General features: G+C 43.8%; 1 protein-coding gene across 8 annotated transcripts in view; it reads right to left on the reverse strand.

Annotated features, from left to right (window-relative positions):
* The window catches only part of MYOF (myoferlin), a 210,525-nt gene that overhangs the window by 148,645 nt on the left and 38,510 nt on the right, over positions 1-23,370 (reverse strand). For all 8 annotated transcript variants that reach the window (XM_040437962.1, XM_040437961.1, XM_040437959.1 and 5 more), the window contains exon 3: positions 17,691-17,782. In XM_040437962.1, coding sequence (XP_040293896.1) covers positions 17,691-17,782 — 92 coding nt within the window. The remainder of the gene's footprint in view (positions 1-17,690; positions 17,783-23,370) is intronic.

The following is a 23,370-nucleotide window of genomic DNA, read 5'->3' on the forward strand; positions in this document are numbered from 1 at the left end:
GCCGCCGTACAGTCGTGTGCATGAGGCCTAAGCGAAATTTCCATCAGAAAAAAGTTCTTGGAACGAATCTCCTTCCAGAATAACCTTTGCAGTAGTAAAATGTAACTGAAAAAGAGAATAAGATGGATGACTAGTCTGTTTTCTATAATGGGGTCTCCAGCCAAAGAATAGATACCAAGTTTCTATGTGAACGTGGATCAAACAGGGCTCTTCCCAGTCCCAGCAGGACAAAAAAAAAAGTCACTGGAAAGTCTCTTCAAATATACTGCAACCTCACAAACTTAACTCAGCCAGGAAATAATGAGTAACACAGGAATGTGCAGCGATCGCTGCGAGCAGCGGGGCGTACATTATTTCTAGTGTTACTAGGAAACCAACCACTAAAAGTTGTCTCTGGATATACAAGAGCTGGGAAATAATGCTATATAACTTTACTTATTCACAGGCAAAATGACTTTGCAGTTAAGCTATTTTTAAAACAGGCTTTGTTGAGGAAGAAACTTGAATGAGCATGAATGCAACAAAAAGATAGGCAATATAGCTCCCCCACCCTCAAAAAAAATGTCTCTGGTGCCACCAGTTGTAAGGTAGTTTTTAGAGATGAGCAAATCGAATCCCACAAAGTGGAATTCGATACAAATTGCTTTGTGCTTAGTGTTAGCAAATCGATTTAACTTGAAATAGTGTAAAAAAAAATTACATACTTACCTCTTCAATTTGCCCGCGCCGGGCTGCCAGCAGCCATCTTGATTGAAGATCTCAGCCGAAATCCCATGCGGTGACGTATGATGTCACCACACCGGCCGGCGTAATGACGTAATCTCGTGCCGTGCGAGATTTTGCTCCAGATCTTCACGCAAGATGGCGGTGGCAAGCAAATGGAGGCGGTAAGTTTGATAAAAAAAAATAAAAAAATAATTTGACACAGTTTTTACACTCCGATGCCACGATCATGTATGAACGCGGCATCTGAGGGGTACAATGACGGCGAGCGGCACTATCGCAGCTCCCTGTCATTGCACCTGCTATTTACAAAAAAAATGCGCTTCATGGCTAAGTAATTCGTCACGAAGCGAATGGAGTAAAATTCGGCGAATCAAACTTTTCATAAATTCGCTCATCTCTAGAAGTTATCCTATAAGCGAATGTCCGACCTTTAAATATGGCCTTGAGACACAACTTCCGTAATAACCAAGCAAATATCTCTTCTGCAGAGAGTTTCCTTAGGGCAGTGATGGCTAACCTCCGGAACTCCAGCTGTGCAGAAACTACGACTCCCAGCATGCTCCATTCATTTCTATGGAGGAGTTCTGAGAACAGCCAAACAAGTGTACATCTTGGGAGTTGTAGTTTAACCACAGCTGGAGTGCAGGAGGTTAGCCATCACAGTCTTAGGGTGATTGCCCCTCATAAGTGTAGAGCAGAGGGAACTGTTCAACTGGGCGAGAGGTGTTTGTTTGTCAGGGTTTCGGGAGAGGTACAATTTCATCTTGTGGAGCGCACAAGGAGTCTTATAGGCCAGGCAATGCTCCTCAAGAAGAATGCATTTATATCTTTAGCATCAGGAAACCAGAAGCGGTAACTCTACGGCCAAATAGAATGAATGGGGATGTCTTCTGTGTGGGTTACCTACGGTTAACATTGAATCAACTGTTCACAATCATGTGACCAGAAAGAACAAAGGGGATATTATAGAGGGCGATTTACAGAGTTTACATCGACGTAAGTGGCACATCACTGAAAATGGTTTCTCATGATCTAGAATGGTCATCATTTTTGTTTCAGGACAATCTATGAACCGGTACAAGGCTTTATCTATAGCTGATATTTTCACAGAGATGGCAAGTAGACCCCTATTAGAATACTAAGGACTTTATCACACAGCCATGTCTCATTTGCCATTGGCAAAAAAAGATCTCTGAAAAACGAACAACTGAACAACAACTCGCGCAGTACAACTGAAGACAGGAGACAGACTCTCCTTAGTAATTTCAGTTAGGGATTTGCAAAGAAAAAATTCTTACATCCCAAAAAAACTTTCCTTAATAAAGTAAAATTACAAAAACGTTTAACATCCCTGTGTTTACACAACATTAAAAAAAAAAATATATATATAAAAAAAAAAAAACTAAAACGATGGTTACACTTTATCAAAGGTAGATTTCATACGTAGACCTCATGCACATGACCATGGTTTTTGTCTGCATCTGATTCACATTTTTTGTGGATCAGATACAGATTTCGCCGACCCATTCATTTCAAATGGGCCCTGCAAAAAAGATAGGACTGCCTATTATTGTCCGCAAAACAGACAAGAATAGGACATGTTCTAACAGAGGGCAGGATGTAGCGATCTGCAGAGCGCCCACAGCTGGCATCCATGTTTTGCAGATATGCAATTTGCGGACCGCAAAAATTGCTACAGCCATGTACATGAGGCCTTAAAGTGTGAACTGGGCGATCTACCAGGGGACCCATTTTTCACGTCACAGTAAGATGGCTATGTAATTGCTCCTTGGCTATTTAGCATTTTTATAATAATTTGTCAATGAATGTGCAAGACCCATGTCACCAGAACTGGTTAAAACTCTCCAGTCTAAGAATCTGCACTAAATACTTAATTACAAAATTCTGTGGATAGAATCAATGAAACACAAAATTCATAAGGACTAGTTGACACCGTGTTTGATCAGTGATTTCTACCAGTGACTGAACCAAAACCAGAAGTGGAGACTACATGGAGATAATGTATAATGGAAAGAACTGCACCTGTTCTGTGTTTGGAGCTGCACCTGGTTTTTACTCACAATCACTGATGGAAATCCCTGACCAAAAACACTAAAGTGTGAACTAGTCCCTAAGGAGGCACATTTCTCACTTTAGTGCAAGAGAACAGTATCTCTAAAAGGTTCCCACACAAATACGAGCAGCAAGCCTTGGGATTTCAGTGGGACTGGTCAACTAGCTTATGTGTATGTGTATGGTGTATGTGTATGGGGGGGGGGGGGGGGGGGCTGATTCTACCTAGAAAAAAATTTTAAACAGAGGAGGATTGTGAATTTAATCCCCCAAAAATCTAAGAGTGGCCTCGTATAGTAGGTGGTTCTAACATGGCAGCAGGTGGAGCCAACACGATTAGGTAGGTACAGTCGTAGCCACATTGGTGGTGCTTCTAGTCAAATATTGACCATCATCATTTTATATATGCATATATACATAACCATATTGTGAGACATCAAACACCATAACTATATACAGAGCCGTATAGCGATATATGGAGCACTATCATTACACATATAGCCCTATAGTTGTACGTAGCACCCCATGTGTAGAGTGCCATGCTTATTACAATTCTAATTAACTAATGTATGGATAAGAAGTAGTCCTAGTGATGCCACAGGTCCAGATAACTAAATTACTGAATTTTTTATTTTGTTTTTGGGGGGAGACTGGCCTCATGAGGTCATAACCTGACGAGTCCACTGGAATTTCTCCCTGTATAGTCAATGGCCAATCCGGCCCCTAACAACATAGGATATTAGGGAAAAGAAGGATCAGGCATGGGAACGTTCAACATGATCGATCACCTGTTTTCATGGGAGATAAGCCACCGTGGTTGGGTGCTAGAAACCACTGAGGATATACTGTGGTTGTGGAAAGCTAGACTGTTGGCAAAGTCACCCGGCTGACTGCCAGTTACTTATTCTCGTACTACTAGATAGATACAATTAAAGATGAGCGACGTTATAAAAAAAAATTTGATTCGGCAACTTCGCCTAAGTTTGCCAAGAAAATAGATTTCTTCCAAATTTATTTATCACGAACCGCTATAAATCAGGTATACCCAGGCCACTCTGCCTTATCATATTCCTCCCACTTGGTCGACCAATCTCCATGTGAAGGCTTGGAAGTTAACCCTTTCCCGAACGCAGACAGTAAAAGTTACCCGATACTAATGTCAGAGACCGGTGGTGATGCCGGTTGCAGACTTTAAACCCTTCAGATGCCAGGGTCATCTGGGTGTGCTCCGACTCCCTGCTGCGGGGATCGGGAGAGCCAGAGTGTGCATGCAGCATCCTCCATCCTCCTGTGTGATGTAGTGATGGGTAGTTCGTGAATGATCAGTTCAAAATGAACTGATCTTCTAAGTGAACTAAATGATTTTATTCACCTTCCTGGCAAAGATTAGTTCACCATCAGGAGCGTAGCCGTAGGGGAAGTGGCTGCTTTGAGGCCCTAACTCAGAAGGGTCCCACCCAGGAGGAGGACTAAAAGATTTTAGTGTCAGGGCCCCCTCAACAGGATCACTACTACTTGCCTTATAGTTCCTACTGCTAGAAAAGTAGGAAAACACAATATAGACGAGCGAATACAAGTGAAAAAATTATAATCGAAATCTCTCTAACATTACACTGTGTGCGAGTAAGAGAGGGGGAGTGTACAGTGTGTGCAGGCTTATAGAACGCGCCTGTTTTAGTAATAAAATCCCCATCTTGGTAGAACCGAGGTCCAGTCTTGCTGCCGACTCCTGTCCCTCCCCCACTCTGTGCTGAAGATGCTGTATCTGAACTACTACAGGGGGCGCTGCGGCGAGGAGTCTTTTCCATCTCATTGAACTAGACTGTCAGGATTCATTCTAGGAGCACATTAGTTCAAGAAATCTTCTAGTCCACTTAGTTTACAAGTCACGAGAAGCCCATCAGCCTCCTCAGGACATGGGGCTGTAGGACAGGCAGTAGGCTATACTGGAGTTCTATTCACTGCACAAGTATCATCTGCCTGTTCTTAATCAGACTGCTGGACAATAACTATATCTGACTCGTAACAAAACTATAACTGAGCCAAGAAGCTGTAAATCCTGTGTATTATAGACCAGATCTGTGCTTCTAATCACTGGTCAGTAGCATCACAGAGCCACAGACATAAGGAACTACTCTTTTGAGCTGATCTTCCAGGGGAAGTAGATCCGGATGAACTAATCCCCAAAATGAACTAGATTGCCTATCACTAGTGTGATGGTCCCAGAGATGGTACACAAAAGCATAGCATTTGCATCCTCTCTGACTAGTAATATATAAAACTTTATTCTTTTATTAATTGCTCTTAAAAACACATATGACTCTTAGGAACTAGCTTAAAATTCCTCAGGGAAGACAGGAGGGAATTAGTCTCTTTGTATATTACTGTTATATCACATGTTCAGATGGCCCTTGTCTGGGTGGAACACCTGATCACTTCTCAGGTCTCTCAACCCTGCTATTTCGTTCTATCACTATCTGAATGAACTTTCCCACTATAGAGTCCCTACCTCTCAACCCTGAACTAAAATCTGTGCCTGTTCAGGGTTGAGAGGTAGGGACCCCATAGTGGGAAAGTTCATTCAGATAGTGATAGATAGAACGAAATAGCAGGGTTGAGAGACCTGAAGTGATCAGGTGTTCCACCCAGACAAGGTCCATCTGAACATGTGATATAACAGTAATATACAAAGCGACGAATTCCCTCCCGTCTTCCCTGAGGAATTTTAAGCTAGTTCCTAAGAGTCATATGTGTTTTTAAGAGCAATTAATAAAATAATAAAGTTTTATATATTACTAGTCAGAGAGGATGCAAATGCTACGCTTAGGTCCTCGAGACCTTTGAACTTTACAATATATTATATATAGCGTCGCAACCTCCTGAGGGATCCTTGTGATTGTTGGTTGAAGGAGATGGTACACAGCACTGAGGCGGGAAAGCCTTCCTCAATGCAATAAAATTGAGGGATCCACAACAGGGATAAATGACCATAATCCTAAGTAGATCCCCCCATAAGGTCAGGGATCACTCCCTACTTTGAACCTAGTGGTATTTTGCTTTTTAAATTATTAGGTTTAAGACCAGATGCCAAAATGGTAGATGGATCAAACATGGCCGCTGGATTATTGCAGCAACACTGTCCCTAGCGCATGAGCACTTGCCATGGCTCTCCCTATGCTCAGCTCATAGTGAAATGGCGGAGACTGCGTGGGATTAGGGTTTTATAGGTCTGCGACCAGGAATGTAGCTAAAGGTTCATGGGCCCTGGTGTAAGAGTTCAGTTTGGGCCCCCTTCCCTCAGTGCTTTGTGGCCAGATTAAAGATTATTTTGGATTACAGTGGTACTATGCCTACTGTACATGAAAAAATAGAAGCTCTTCATGCACATTTTTGATCAAACGTGTGTGGGGCCCATCTGCCAATGTGAAGGTGGCTTCTGCAGATGGGTACTAACAGAACCGCCACTCCTCGGCTTATCTTAAAAGGGAACCTGTCATCGGGATTTTGTGTATAGAGCTGAGGACATGGGCTGCTAGATGGCCGCTAGCACATCCGCAATACCCAGTCCCCATAGCTCTGTGTGCTTTTATTGTGTTAAAAAAAATGATTTGATACATGTGCAAATTAACCTGAGATGAGTCCTGTCCCAGAAAACGGATACGTCCCCATTGACTTACATTGTGTGTCAGGACAGATCCGTCTTGCTCTGCACCACATCACAGACAGAAAAATGCTGCTTTTTGCTTTTTTCTGTCCGCGATGGGGATGCAACCAAACGGAATGGAATGCATTTTGGAGCATTCCATTTCGTTCAGTTTTGTCCCCATTGACAATGAATGGGCCTAACTGAAGTGTTGAATGGGCCCGCTTGAAAACGCTAATGTGAAAGTAGCCTAGCATGCAGACAGCAAACAAAATATGGCAGCACACTTTTATACATGCAAACAATAGGACTAAAATATATATAATTTCTAGTTCTATTGTTTGCATGTATGAATTTTATATATATATATGTAGTTAAGGCCGACGTGTCAGCCTGTATTTGTGGGAGGGGCGGAGGTGCCTTTAAAAGCCAAGGCACGCTACCCTCCAATGTCCGTGAGCTCTCTGTGAGGGGAGGAGTATACTTCCTGCAGTCCCGCCAAGCTCACGTCGCCAGCACACTCGCCGATTCATTCATTCGTAAGTATGCAGGGGCCGCTGCGCCCTACAACCTGCTACAGCTCTGGAGCGCTTTTGCCGAACACTCCTCAGGTAACACTGCCAGCGCTGTCCTTGCTTCCTGCATTCCCTCCCCGTCTGCCACCCCCATCTACCTTACCGAGGTCCGCTCCCTCACAAGTGCTGCACGCCCGGGCTCATAGATGGAGAGCCTGGGCGTCGGGTCCCGATGCATTCGGAAGTCTCCCCCGTCACTGCGTGTGTCTCTCCCTCGCAGGTGCCGCCAAAATCTCGCGGTCTCTCGGCATCACGCTTCTTCCCCATCCAGGTTCCGGCCTCCTTCGTCCCCCACACATTGCCTGCTTGTGCATACAAATTCAGTCCCAGTCTTCCAGCATGGTTAAAAAAAAAAAAAAAAAAAAAAAAAAAAAAACAAACACACACCTCTGCTATCTCTGCCTGTCAAACCCAATCTGTCAGCCAGAATTTTCATTCTCCCTACCCTTCATTGTCCACGGCCGGTACTGTCTCCCAGGCTCTCGTATAATTAGGGGGCCTGGGCCATTATTTTTATCATGCCAGTTCACGTTTTCAGTCACTCAGGGGCCCAACGTAGTTCAGGCATAGTCAGCATCAACTATGCCTGGTGCCTCCTGCGTCATTCAGCCCTAAGCATTTTCCTTCAAGGTCTGCGGCCGGCCAAGGTCAAAGTCGCAACGTCCTGGCTCACATTTTTTATTTTCCATATTGTTGCCGGCCATGGTTTATCCAAGCTTACATTCCATTTCATGTTGTGGCCTGGTACGCCATCATGGCTGACGTTTTTAAATTAATTCATGTCCGTGGCCCGGTACATTATCCAGGCTCAAATGCATGAATTCTGTTGCCTGGTACGTCATTCGGGCTCACGTTTTAAATTTTAAGTGTATGTTGCCCTTCACGTTTTCCAGGCTTACGTTTTAAACTCGCCGATTTATTAATTTTGTTGCCTGGTACGTCATTCGGGCTTAAGTTTTTAACTTAAATATGCTGCCCGTCACGTTTATCCAGGTTTACGTTTTTAAACTCTCGGATTTATTAATTCTGTTGCCTGGCAAGTCATGCAGGCTTACGTTTTTAAATTCTTTAATTCTGTTGCCCGGTACGTTTTCAATTAGTCATTTCTATTGCCCATCCGTTTACGCTGGCTCAAGTTCTAATTAGTTAATATCCGTGGCCTGATATGGTGCTCAGGATTACATCCTTCCTGTGCTTTGTCACTACACCCAGGCCACGGAAAAGAAATTATAATTTTTTTCCACATTCAAATTATATACAGTACAGACCAAAAGTTTGGACACACCTTCTCATTCAAAGAGTTTTCTTTATTTTTATGACTATGAAGGCATCAAAACTATGAATTAACACATGTGGAATTATATACATAACAAACAAGTGTGAAACAACTGAAAATATGTCATATTCTAGGTTCTTTAAAGTAGCCACCTTTTGCTTTGATTACTGCTTTGCACACTCTTGGCATTCTCTTCATGAGCTTCAAGAGGTAGTCCCCTGAAATGGTCTTCCAACAGTCTTGAAGGAGTTCCCAGAGATGCTTAGCACTTGTTGGACCTTTTGCCTTCACTCTGCGGTCCAGCTCACCCCAAACCATCTCGATTAGGTTCAGGTCCGGTGACTGTGGAGCCCAGGTCATCTGGCGCAGCACCCCATCACTCTCCTTCATGGTCAAATAGCCCTTACTTTCAAAGTTTTCCCAATTTTTCAGCTGACTAACTGACCTTCATTTCTTAAAGTAATGATGGCCACTCGTTTTTCTTTACTTAGAATTTGTATTATGGCAAGAAAAAAAGCAGCTAACAGTCTATTCAGTAGGACTATCAGCTGTGTATCCACCTGACTTCTCCTCAACGCCACTGATGGTCCCAACCCCATTTATAAGGCAAGAAATCCCACTTATTAAACCTGACAGGGCACACCTGTGAAGTGAAAACCATTTCAGGGGTCTACCTTTTGAAGCTCATCAAGAGAATGCCAAGAGTGTGCAAAGCAGTAATCAAAGCAAAATGTGGCTACTTTGAAGAATCTAGAATTTGACATATTTTCAGTTGTTTCACACTTGTTTGTTATGTATATAATTCCACATGTGTTAATTCATAGTTTTGATGCCTTCAGGGTGAATCTACAATTTTCATAGTCATGAAAATAAAGAAGACTCTTTGAATGAGGTGGTGAGTCCAAACTTTTGGTCTGTACTGTACATATATACAACTTGAATGTTCTCGGTACGCCACTGCCAGGCTCATGTGTATTAACTTCATCGTCCTGTACAATTCAGGTCCGGGGCCAGTTGTTTTTGCATCTTTGTTTGTTCCTGGGTCATTCTTCAGGTACCGTCTAATCATCACTTCGGTGCGCACCTTTTTTTCCACCCACAGTCCACCTCCTCTTCGTTTAACCACTTCCCATCTGGGCCCTTTGCCCCCTTCCTGACCAGGCCAAATTTTACAAAACTGACATATCTCACTTTATGTGGTAATAACTTTGGAACGCCTTTATTTATCCAAGTCATTCAGAGATTGTTTTCTCGTGACACATTGTACTTCATGATAGTCATAAATTTGAGTCAAAATATTTCACCTTTATTTATGAAAAAATCCCGAATTTACCCAAAAATTTGAAAAATTCGCAATTTTCTAAATTTCAATTTCTCTGCTTTTAAAACAGAAAGTGATACCTCATAAAATATTTATTATTTAACATTCCCCATATGTCTATTTTATGTTGGCATCATTTTGGAAATGTCATTTTATTTTTTTAGGACGTTAGAAGGCTTAGAAGTTTAGAAGCAATTCTTCAAATTTTTAAGAAAATTGCCAAAACCCACTTTTTAAGGACCCGTTCAGGTATGAAGTCACTTTGTGGGGCCTACATAGTGGATACCCCCATAAATGACCCCATTGTAGAAACTACACCCCTCAAGGTATTCAAAACCGATTTTACAAACTTTGTTAACCCTTTAGGCGTTCCACAAGAATTAAAGGAAAATGGAGATCAAATTTTTAAATTTCACTTTTTTGGCAGATTTTCCATTTTAATCAATTTTTTTCTTTAACACATCGATGGTTAACAGCCAAACAAAACTCAATATTTATTACCCAGATTCTGCGGTTTACAGAAACACCCCACATGTGGTCATAAACTGCTGTATGGGCACACGGCAGGGCGCAGAAGGAAAGGAACTCCACATGGTTTTTAGATGCCATGTCCCATTTGAAGCCCCCTGATGCACCCTTACAGTAGAAACTCCCAAGAAGTGACCCCATTTTGGAAACTAGGGGATAAGGTGCCAGTTTTATTAGTACTATTTTTGGATACATATGATTTTTTGATCATTCATTATAACACTTTATGGGGCAACGTGACCAAAAAATTGGTTGTTTTAGCACAGTTTCTATTTATTTATTTTTACAGCGTTCACCTGAGGGGTTCAGTCAAGTGACATTTTTATAGAGCAGATTGTTACAGACGTGGCGATACCTAATATGTATACTTTTTCTCATTTATTAAAGTTTTACACAATAATAGCATTTTTGAAACCAAAAAATTATGTTTTAATGTGTCCATGTTCTGAGAGCTATAGTTTTTTTATTTTTTGAGAGATTTTCTTATGTAGGGGCTCATTTTTTGCGGGATGAGGTGACGGTTTTATTGGTACCATTTTGTGGGACATACGCGTTTTTGATCACTTGGTGTTGCACCTTTTGTGATGCAAGGTGACAAAAATTGCTTGTTTTGACACAGTTTTTTATATTTATTTTTTACGGTGTTCACCCGAGGGGTTAGGTCATGTGATATTTTTATAGAGCTGGTTTTTACGGACGCGGCAATACTAAATATGTCTATTTTATTTAAATTTTTCTATTTTTAATTTTTTTTTTTATTCCTTACTTGGGATTTTTTTTTTTTTTTACATGTGAAACTTTTTTTTATTTTATTTTTTCAACCCTTTATTTTATTTTTATTTTATTTTACACTTTTCGTCCCCCATAAGGTCATACAAGACCTCTGGGGGACATTTACTTCACTTTTTTTTTTTTTTTTTCACTGTTGATTTCTCCTGTAACTGGGGCTGACATAGTAGCCCCAGTTACAGGACAAATACACCCCTATAGAGGCTGTACAGCAGCAATCCAGCGCTGTACAGCCTCAGAGCAGGGCTGATCGAGGTCTGAGAGACCTCACACAGCTCCTGCACTCTCCGGTCACGGCGGTCACATGACCGCCGGGCCGGAACAGGAAGCGCACAGCGCTTCCTTCTCTGCAGACACAGCGCTCGGTGAGCGCTGTGTCTGCAGCGATCGTGAAGGCAGGGACACCTGGGCACTGTCCCTGCCTTGTCTTAGGGTTGCCCTGCTGTCACTGACAGCGGGCAACCCGATCAGCAGCTGCACGATTAGCGTGCAGCTGCTATTTCTGACAGGACGTTTTAAAACGTGCTGTCAGAAATAGACGTCCACCCATAGGACGTTTATATCCTATGGGCGGACGTGAGGCGGTTAAGTCACGTCATCGCCAGCTGTCACTTTCTTTTCAGGTCCACACAGGTAAGCGCTCACACTCTGTTCTTCACCAGCACCACCACTTCTTACGTTTTTTCACTTCACGGTCACGGGTGTCTTTTGCTCCAGGGACGTCCGTTAATTCTGTCATCATCTCACACTCGCAGTATGTCTCACCTGTCAGACGTTGAGGAATCTATCAATCCCAGAGTCGTCGGCTTCCGGCCATGGCAGCACCATGTCGCTCAGAAGTTGGGCAATACCAAAACTGATTAAGGAACTCAACAGGCGAGGGATTCGTTACCCAGCATCGGCCCGGAAGGCGGAGCTATACAGACTCGGTGTCCGAGTCGACGGCTCCACCGGCGGAACAAGTCCCCATGTCAACCATCCAGTTGTCTTTGGCACAGTTAAATGCCACGATCAACAACATCGCCACCTCTGTGTCAGACATGCAGGCTAGGTTGATCACTGTAGAGTCCAGAGGACTGTCACCTAGTCCCACTGCCCCTCCGGTTCCAGTGGCCTCTGCTTCTTGTTCTCATTCCCCAGGTAGGGACTCATACATGCCTGAGGTAGCTCCGGCACATTTTGTCCCGGACAACATCAGGAAGGATATTTTAGAGGGCAAGGACATTAATTTAGCTTCCATCCTCATAGCTACCCATGACACCGTAGACCATAGGACCATCTCTTGTGGCGACATTTCCATCATTCTAAAGGCCAGGGACGTCCGCCTCAAAAAAAAAAAAATTGTCCATCCCTGAATTTGTCCTGGCCTTTAGTTTATACAGGGACATCATCTGTTCTGCCCACCCTGGGAGATGAGAGGAACTGGACACCTACCTGTACAGTGTCACGGATATAGGCCACAAGTATGGCGGCCACGCCTTTTAAGACTACCACCGCTCGTTTTCTGCCAAGGCGGCCGCTACTCTTGCCCAATTTCAGCACACCACCAATTGGGCGTCCACGGATATGGAGCTCTTTCGTCGCCATTTCGCTGGTCTCAAGGCTCCAGCATGTGCTTCTTGCAACTCCATCCTCCACTCGTCAGATTGGTGCCCTAACGCAGTTCCTCCAGTCTCTCAGGGCAGATTCCTTACCAGCACCTCTGGTTTCCCGCAGAGTCCAGCTCCATCCACCGATAAATTAGGCCGCCCCATAGTTTTCCTGGGCAATAGTCAAATCTGTAATAATTACAACATGGCCATCTGTAATTACAATAAATGTAGAGCCCTGCACATTTGCTCTGGTTGTTTTAGAGCCCACCCCCTGACAACCTGCCCACAGCGTTGATCTAGGACCTCATGACTAGCCGGGGTCAACTTGAATCTCCTGGCAGCTCTCCTCCAAGACCATCCCAATCCCTGGTTTGTCCAGTTCCTAACAGCCAGATTTGCCAAGGGGTTCCATACGGGTCTAGTCGCTCTTCCTCAGTCCACTTGGGAGGGTCCTAATCTCCTTTCAGCCGCCAAGGATCCCGACTCGGTAGGAGTCTTAATACAGTCTGAGTTAAAGAAGGGATTCCTCATAGGGCCATTTTCCACTGTCCCCTTTGACTCTTGGAGGGTCAGCCCTATCGGCATTGTGGCTAAAAAGTTCTCCAATAAAAAACGTCTTATTTACGATCTTTCTGCGCCTCATGGTTCCGGCATTCCGAGCCTAAACTCTGATTCCCTCTGAGGAATTCTCCATGCGGTACTCCTCAGTCGATGAAGCTATCCATCTCATTCTCCAGGTAGGCAGAGGGGCTTGACTATCCAAAGCAGATATCGCGGATGCGTTCAAACTGCTCCCTATCCACCCGCAGCTCTGGAGGTTTTATGGCATCAAATGGCAAAATCTTTACTATTTTGCTAGCCATCTGACCTTCGGGTCTAAGAGCAGTCCCTGGCTGTTCGATCAATTTGCGCAGGCCCTGCATTGGATTTTAGTCAACTGCTGCTATTGCCCGCTGGTCATTCATTACCTGGATGATTTCCTGTTGGTTGAATCACCAGGCTGCAGACCCAGCAAACTCAGGTCCCTTCTCCAGATCTTCTCAGAGCTCAACGTTCCCGTCGCTTCTTCAAAAGGTAGAAGGCCCTTCGACGGTAATCACCTTCCTAGGTATAGTTTTGGATAGCATCAAAATGCAAGCTAGGCTTCCAGAGGAGAAGCTCGCCAAAGTCAGGGAAGAGATATCCAAGGCAGTGGGTTCCAGAAGTTTTACTAAAGTAGAATTGCAATCGTTGCTGGGCATGTTGAACTTTGCCACCAGAATCATGCCACAAGGCAGGGCCTTCACCTCCCGGTTGTTACAGTTGCTTCCCTCAGCCCCCGAGCAGGATAGCCCCATCTGCTTAGACAGCCAAGCGTTCGCTGATTTGGCAATGTGGAACACGTTCCTCTCCAGTTGGAACGGGGTCTCCATGTTTGTTCCTCAATGGGGTCCCGCATCGGCCACGATCTTCACGGACGCCGCAGCCTCTGCAGGTTACGCAGCAATCAGCGAGAATCAGTGGTTTGTTAGTTCCTGGCCCAAAGAGGTATCTTCAGCGCAGCGGGCTTTGAAGTCTACCCCTTTGCTAGAGGTGTACCCAATTGTAGCAGCGGCCCAAGTTTGGGGCAGTCAATGGGCCAACTCTTCAGTAGGTTTTTGTCACCGATAATCTGGCGGTGTTAGACATAATCGCCAAAGGCAAGTCACCTTTCATCATGTCATTTGTCTGCAGGTTGGTCTGGCTTCCCCTGTGCCACAATTTTCATGTAACATGCAGGCATATCCAGGGCACACAAAATATCGCCGCAGATGCCTTGTCACGATTTAATTTTCGCAATTTTTTCCAGGCAATGCCGGAGGCGGACCAAGTGGGTTTATCCCCTCCAGCGTTCCAAACATTGGTCATGGATTAAAATCTTACATTGATTCAGCAAAAAAATCTGGTGCAAAAGTCTGTCTGTCAACACGTCCAGAAACTATAGAACAGTCTGGAATGTGTTCCACAAATTCACACTCCTTCACCAAAGACATGATACCGGCAAGACCGCATACATCATGGATTTCTTGGCGTACTGCCATTTGGAGCTCAAACTTTCCTACAACTCCATAAAGTTATACCTGACTGGGGTACAGCATTTTCTCACGTTGGAAGATCCAGACTGTAGGTCGGTTTTCTTGTCACAGGCGATAAAAGCTACCCTCAGGGGCATACAAAAGAGCCGGTATCGGGAGAGCTCTTTAGGAAGTTATCCACCTGCCTAGATGGCAATCATTTTGGGCTCCTTTCTAGTACCATTATCAAAGCGGCCATGTATCAGCTCCTACGGTTTCTTAAGGCCAGGGGAGTTCACTAGCTCCTCTGCCAGAGTCAAAAGGTTTAACCAGGAGTCAACTGGTCCGGCGCAACAACCAGTTCATCCTGTACCTCGCTTCTTCCAAAACGTCCCAAGTCGGACCACCAGTAGAACTCAGGTACTTCCTGACTTTCAATGAATGGTGCCCGGTTCAGGTCTTCCAGAAGCTATTGGCGGTTTTGGGCGACTCGGCCCAAGACAGCCCTTTGCTCCTGCTCAAGGTTAGGTCCATCACGTCATCCCAGTTCATTTCGCACATCCGCTTACTAGTGGCGGGTTTAGGGTATGACCCGAAAACCATTTCGGGGCATGCCTTCCGCAGCTTCAAAGCACAATGTCCCAGCTCACATCATCAAAAAAAAAAAAAAAATGGGTCGCTGGCACTCTTCATGCTACGGTCAGTACATTCCGAACCCTCACATAGATATATCTGAGGCTTTCTGTAGTTTGGTTTTAGGACTTGCTGCGTGTCTAAAACTCCTGTCTACGCTACCTGGCTTGCTCTTTGCCCCCTTACCGGCCTACCCTCGTTCATGGCTAAGGGCACACCACCAGCACACACACATTGTACATACACCACCCCCCCCCCCCCCCCATGAAGTCATTGGCTAGTTGGCCATGTATATCTTTTGAACTAGAGCTCAGAAGACTTTCCTCTGTGTAGTAGCCATAATATGGCTAGTCATCCCCCTTCATGTTCCAGTGGAGATTAGAGCCCAGGAGAAGACATCTCTAATAACCAATAACAGGTACAGCTCAGAAGTCCGATATAACAGAATTGTTACATATTGACTCATGTACAAACAGCAGCTCTGAATGGAGCTCACGGTGGGAACAAGGGATCCACGCCTAGAGCTTGTGTATTTTCTTATGCGGAGAGATATAAAGTGAACCTTTCACCCCACCCGTCCTATTTGCCGATATTAATTGGACACACAAAAGATAAGCTCACTAAAATAAAGATTCTGTAGAAGGAGGATGTATGCTATGTGGAAGTGAAATTGGAAGAAAGAAACAAAAATCCATCTTTAAAAGGGTAAGTATAAGTCAATACATAAGGCCATCTTGAAGTATTTACAGGGGAAGTCCTCCAAAACCAGTTGGCATATCAGAAGATGACCTCAGTGGTGTCTGTATCTAATCCCCTAGCCCACTTCTCAGTGTTCAGGACTGGAAATATTGGAGATAACACTTGCCATAAAGTATCAGGTATGAGGTTTTCATACAGCTTATTTGGGGCTGGCTGACCAGTTAGGCTACTTTCACATCTGCGTTTTTGCTGGATCAGCAAAAACGCTTCCGTCATGATAATACAACCGTCTGCATGCGTTATGAACTGATCCGGTTGTATTCTCTCTAAAATAGCAATGATGGATCCGTCTCTAAAACTATTGTAAGTTAATGAGGACGGATCCGTTCTCTTTTGCATCAGTGGGTCTTGCTCCTCATCCCAGGACACACACAAAATCGCTGCTTGCTGTGCATCATGGGAACGCAATGAAACGGAACAGAATGCATTTTTGTGCACTCCGTTCCCTTCAGTTCAGTCTTGTCCCCATTGACAGTGAATTGGGACGAAACTGAAGCGTTTTCCCGCTCTATTGAGATCCTATGATGGATCTCAACAGCGGAAAGGGAAAGCGCTGGTGTGACAGTAACCTTACATGTGTGCTTGGCAGCTGAAGTCATCTGTGTGTTTCAATATATGTAAATGAGCCTCTAGGAGCAATAGGGGCGTTGCCATTACACCTAGAGGCTCTGCTCCCTCTCCAACTGCTGCGCCCCCTCCACTTTGACAGGGTCAGGCAGTGAAAGCATCATAACACCTGGCCCTGTCAAAGTGCAGAGGGCGCAGCAGTTGTATACCATCTACATACAATTCACTGCTGTTGGTCAATCAATGGCATGGCATGTGACTGCTGCCCCGATGAGGCCATTGGTAGGTCAGCTGCAGTGACATGCGTGTAGACTGCACGTCACACTTCTCGTCCTGTTATGGTCCCTACTAGACAAGAATGGGGTGCGGTTCTGGGACCGGAGCACAAAGGACAGGCAAGTCTTGTTTTGTATTTATTTTTTACTTCCTAAGTGAAGGGAGAGCAGTCATGCAGAGTGCTGGTTTGGCCATTTCCAGCAGTCCCATAGTGGCGAGGTGGCCGTTCTTGCGCGGCTTTCTCTGCATCCACTGCTATGAGACTTCCGAGAGTAGTCATGTGCACTCGTTTATCTGCTCTCCTTTACTTCTGGCACAGTTTTGTGGCATATCCTAGTCATATGCCACAAATGTTGGATGGGAAAACCCAATTAAAAAGTTGGTCCGGGTTCACAGCTAAACCTAGACTTAACCCCTCCTTCATCCATTCAGCCCGTATGAGTGTCTCCCCTGAGAGATGCAGCAGTTTTATTTAGATCTTCACACTGCTAGGCGGAGGCTTCAGTCTAGCAGTGATCCCGGTCACGTCAACGACGCTAATGGGCGGTCTATAGCGCTGCCTTAGGCTGTTTTACAGGCTAGGGCAGCGCTAAAGACCACCCCTTAGTGCCGGTGACATCACTAGGCTCACTGCTGGGTGGAAGTCTCCACCTAGCATACTGTGATAAAGCAGGGTACGTCAACGGATATGAAGAAAAAAAAGCCATTGCCCTGCGCGATAGAGTGCAGGGCAAGGGGAGCATCGGGTTTAGCCCCTTTAAGGCTGATGCATAACTACAACTCTCTGCATGTCCGAACAGTCTATATCCATCTGGAAAACCTGTTAATTGTAGTTTTGCAACAGCTGTAGAGCCACATATTGGAAAACACAAGAAATAATATATACACAGATAACCTACTTGTCTTTTCCGATCGTTTCAAAATCCTTCACAGTGATGTCCAATGAGGAGGAGAAGTCGAGGGGTAGTCCCTTCAGGTCAAACTCAAGAAGCTGGAAGAGAAGTGGGAAACAGGATATATGTAGCTGTATATTAACTACAACTATTTCACATCATACCGCAGCACAGAAACCGTCACACAAAGCTCGCTCTCCACCCCGGATCATGAGATTCTAAATCCAATTACTTTCTTTACACGCTGATAAGTTCTAGGCTATAATGACTGTTCTTTTTGAATAGACGGTATAGACACCGAATTTATATAAACGGGAAAATACTCGACAAATTTATATTTAACCATTGGCAGAACAGGGCATATGTGGATTATATAATGTACAGTCGTGGCCAAAAGTTTTGAGAATTGCATAAATATTGGAAATTGGAAAAGTTGCAATTTGCATATACTCCAGAATGTTATGAAGAGTGATCAGATGAATTGCATAGTCCTTCTTTGCCATGAAAATTAACTTAATCCCCAAAAAAACTTTCCACTGCATTTCATTGCTGTCATTAAAGGACCTGCTGAGATCATTCCAGTAATCGTCTTGTTAACTCAGGTGAGAATGTTGACGAGCACAAGGCTGGAGATCATTATGTCAGGCTGATTGGGTTAAAATGGCAGACTTGACATGTTAAAAGGAGGGTGATGCTTGAAATCATTGTTCTTCCATTGTTAACCATGGTGACCTGCAAAGCCATCATTGCATTGCATAAAAATGGCTTCACAGGCAAGGATATTGTGGCTACTAAGATTGCACCTCAATCAACAATTTATAGGATCATCAAGAACTTCAAGGAAAGAGGTTCAATTCTTGTTAAGGCGGCTTCAGGGCGTCCTAGAAAGTCCAGCAAGCACCAGGAGCGTCTCCTAAAGAGGATTCAGCTGCGGGATCGGAGTGCCACCAGTGCAGAGCTTGCTCAGGAATGGCAGCAGGCAGGTGTGAGCGCATCTGCACGCACAGTGAGGCAAAGACTTTTGGAAGATGGCCTGGTGTCAAAAAGGTCAGCAAAGAAGCCACTTCTCTCCAAAAAAAACCCATCAGGGACAGATTGATCTTCTGCAGAAAGTATGGTGAATGGACTGATGAGGACTAGGGCAAAGTCATATTCTCCGATGAAGCCTCTTTCCGATTGTTTGAGGCATCTGGAAAAAGGCTTGTCCGGAGAAGAAAAGGTGAGAGCTACCATCAGTCCTGTGTCATGCCAACAGTTAGGGCTGTTTCACACGAGCGAGTCCATTGCGGGAATCACGCTCCGTGTGTGTGTGATCCTCCGCTCTGGACTTGCAGGAGCACACAGCATTATCACGATTTATAATGCTATGTGTCTCTGCTTGACCTTATTTCTACAGAATCATACTGACAGCTTTATGTCACTATGATTCTGTAGAAATAAGGTCAAGCAGAGACACATAGCATTATAAATCATGATAATGTCGTGCACTCCGGCAAGTCCAGAGCGGAGGATCACACTCGCACACGGAGCGTGATTCCCGCAATGGACTCGCTCGTGTGAAACAGCCCTAAAGCAACCTGAGACCATTCATGTGTGGCGTTGATTCTCATCCAAGGGAGTGGGCTCACTCACAATTTTGCCCAAAAACACAGCCATGAATGAAGAATGGTACCAAAACACCCTCCAACAGCAACTTCTTCCAACAATCCAACAGTTTGGTGAAGAACAATGCATTTTCCACCACGATGGAGCACCGTGCCATAAGGCAAAAGTGATAACTAAGTGGCTCGGGGACCAAAACGTTTACATTTTGGGTCCATGGCCTGGAAACTCCCCAGATCTTAATCCCATTGAGAACTTGTGGTCAATCCTCAAGAGGCGGGTGAACAAACAAAAACCCACTAATTCTGACAAACTCCAAGAAGTGATTATTAAAGAATGGGTTGCTATCAGTCATGAATTGGCCCAGAAGTTGATTGAGAGCATGCCCAGTCGAATTGCAGAGGTCCTGAAAAAGAAGGGCCAACACTGCAAATACTGACTCTTTGCATAAATGTCCTGTAATTGTCAATAAGCGCCTTTGAAACGTATGAAGTGTGTGTAATTATATTTCACTACATCACAGAAACAACTGAAACAAAGATCTAAAAGCAGTTTTGCTGCAAACTTTGTGAAAACTAATATTTGGGTCATTCTCAAAACTTTTGGCCACGACTGTACACTACTCATAAAAAGCTAGGGATATTTGGCTTATGGGTGAAATTTCAGGATGAATCTAAGATGCACTTAATGTGACCATCTTCAAACTTTTGAATGCACGTGTCCAACTGTTCAGTGTTTCGGAAACTTTTTGCACAACGTGCTGTTTTCTAACAAGGAGCTTAACGGGAAACTTCACAACAGGTGTTTGAACCAGGAAATTTATTGTGCGATTTATGGATCAATTAGAATTGTTATTTAAACAGTCCTCCTCATCATGCTGTTCACATTTTGACTTCATGAGACCAAGACAACAGCTAACAATCGATCAACAGTACCTCGCAATTGCGATGCTTCAAGCAGGATGTTCTCAAACAGAAGTGGCCACTGAGCTTGGAGTATCAGAGTCATCAGCAGGTTGCAACAGAGATACTGGAAGAGTCGCAGAAAGGCATACAGTAGAAGTTGGCATCCTTTGGTCATATCCCACACTGATGACCCCAAGGCACCAGTGTGGTCTGCGTCCTAGACAATCTGCAGGGGTACCTGACCACAGGCGTCGTCTGCATGGGCCAGGGAGCATCTACGCTGGACAAGGGAGCAGTGGACCTCAGTGCTGTTCACTGATCAAATTCACGCTGAGCAGAAATGATGGCCTCCAACGATGTTGGAGACGTCAAGGAGAGGGCTATATATCAGCCACTGTTGTCACCAGACGAGCCTTTGGTGGTGGTGTTAGTGTGTTCTAAACAGAACTGCCCTACACTTTGTGAATGGTACAGTGACAAGCCTATACTACTTGAATAACATCATTAATCCAGTCATTGTGCCTCTGCATGAAACACACAGGCCTAATTTCCTCTTCTTGGACGACTAGGCATCGGCTGCTGGAGACTGGGGTACCGCCAATGGAGTGGCCTGCAGTTTCTACAGACCTAAATCCGACAGTAACTGGGGAGTAAATTCTTTAAAATTATTTTTTCCATTACTTTATACTTTTATATTATTACACGTTTTATTATTTTTATTACATTTAGGGAACCTAATTCTCCCTCCATAAAGATATCATGCAGATGCGATCAAGTCAATTTTGGAAATGAAGTTAGGTCAGATAATCGTGGGCACAACATCTTTTGGAAGTTTTACTCTCATTCACTAACTGAGCGACAGGTGTAACTATTAAGGGGTGCAGAGATGGCCATTAAACTCAAGCCCAGGCACTCAAAGAGCCTCTTCACATGGAAAGGTATATAAAAAGGACAAATGGAAGGTGGGGTCCCCATTATAGATTAGACATTGGGGCCCGACTGTGGTCTGTATATTACTCCTCTGGATAGCAGCACAACCGTATGGGGCTTTATGTCACTAGTTTGTTGATAAACTACCACAAGTTGTGAAAGCAGAAATGTAATATAACTGCTGTCTTTCTTAAGCAATTTCATAATTCTAAAATCGAACATGATTACATCATTCTTAAAGTGTAACTGTCTTTTTTTTTTTTATTTGCTAGCTTATTAGAGCTAGGTATGTATACCCCAGTTGGTCTGTCAATGATTGCCAAAAGATCTGTAAATTAACTTATAATTACATCGGTACAGGGAGGAGGAGACACCAGGGTTTCTCAGTGGGCGTCTGTCCGTGCCTCTGCACCGCCCAAAAAATAAAAATATAAATTTACATTCCATTTATTTGCGGTGCGGATGGATCACGGACTCATTCAAGTTGAATGGGTCTCTCAAATCGCGGTCCCAAATGCACAGAACGGCCGCACAACGACCGTGTGCATGAGGCCTTAACATATTGGACTTAAAAACAGCAGGGGGGGGGGGGGGGGACACAGCAGGGCAAGAGAGGGGTATTTGAAAAAAACAACAATGATGGCAGCATCGGCGGAGCGTACCCTGCAAGTGAAGGTACTTAAAACAAAAAGATATATTATTATTATTAATAATAAATGAAAGGTCCTCTTTAACCCCTTAAGGACCGGGCTCATTTTCACCTTAAGGACCAGGCCATTTTTTGGAAATCTGACCAGTGTCACTTTAAGTGCTCATAACTTTAAAACGCTTTGACTTATCCAGGCCGTTCTGAGATTGTTTTTTCGTCACATATTGTACTTCATGACACTGGTAAAATGAAGTCAAAAAAATTATTTTTTTTGCACCAAAAAAATACCTAATTAATCAAAAATTTTGAAAAATTAGCAAATTTCAAAGTTTCAGTTTCTCTACTTCTGTAATACATAGTAATACCCCAAAAAATTGTGATGACTTTACATTCCCCATATGTCTACTTCATGTTTGAATTGTTTTGGGAATGATATTTTATTTTTTGGGGATGTTACAAGGGTTAGAAGTTTAGAAGCAAATCTTGAAATTTTTCAGAAATTTACAAAAACTCAATTTTTAGGGACCAGTTCAGGTCTGAAGTCACTTTGCGAGGCTTACATAATAGAAACCGCCCAAAAATGACCCCATCTAAGAAACTACACCCCTCAAGGTATTCAAAACTGATTTTGCATACATTGTTAACCCTTTAGGGGTTGCACAAGAGTTATTGGCAAATGGGGAGGAAATTTGAGAATTTCATTTTTTTGTCTAATTTTTAATTTTAACCCATTTTTTCCACTAACAAAGCAAGGGTTAACAGCCAAACAAGATTGTATCTTTATTGCCCTGACTCTGCCGTTTACAGAAACACCCAATATGTGGCCGTAAACTACTGTACGGCCACACAGCGGGGCGTAGAGTGAAAGGTGCGCCGTTTGGTTTTTGGAAGGCAGATTTTTATGGACTGGTTTATTTACACCATGTCCCATTTGAAGCCCCCTGATGCACCCCTAGAGGAGAAACTCCCTAAAAGTGACCCCATCTAAGAAACTACACCCCTCAAGGTATTCAAAACTGATTTTACATACGTCGTTAACCCTTTAGGTGTTGCACAAGAGTTATTGGCAAATGGGGATGAAATTTGAGAATTTCATTTTTTTGCCTAATTTTCAATTTTAACCCATTTTTTCCACTAACAAAGCAAGGGTTAACAGCCAAACAAGACTATCTTTATTGCCCTGACTCTGCTGTTCACAGAAACACCCCATATGTGGCCGTAAACTACTGTACGGCCACACAGTAGGGCGTAGAGTGAAAGGTGCGCGGTTTGGTTTTTGGAAGGCAGGTTTTGCTGGACTGTTTTTTTGACACCATGTCCCATTTGAAGCCCCCCTGATGCACCCCTAGATTAGAAATTCCATAAAAGTGACCCCATCTAAGAAACTACACCCCTCAAGCTATTCAAAACTGATTTTACAAACTTTGTTAACCCTTTAGGTATTGGACAAGATTTAATGGAAAATAGAGACACAATTTCAAAATTTCACATTTTTGGCAGATTTTCCATTTTTATATTTTTTTTCCAGTTACAAAGCAAGGGTTAACAGCCAAACAAAACTCATTATTTATGGCCCTTATTCTGTAGTTTACAGAAACAC

The sequence above is a fragment of the Bufo bufo genome, chromosome 6 (genome assembly GCF_905171765.1).
Source record: "Bufo bufo chromosome 6, aBufBuf1.1, whole genome shotgun sequence".
Classification (NCBI taxonomy): Eukaryota; Metazoa; Chordata; class Amphibia; order Anura; family Bufonidae; genus Bufo; species Bufo bufo.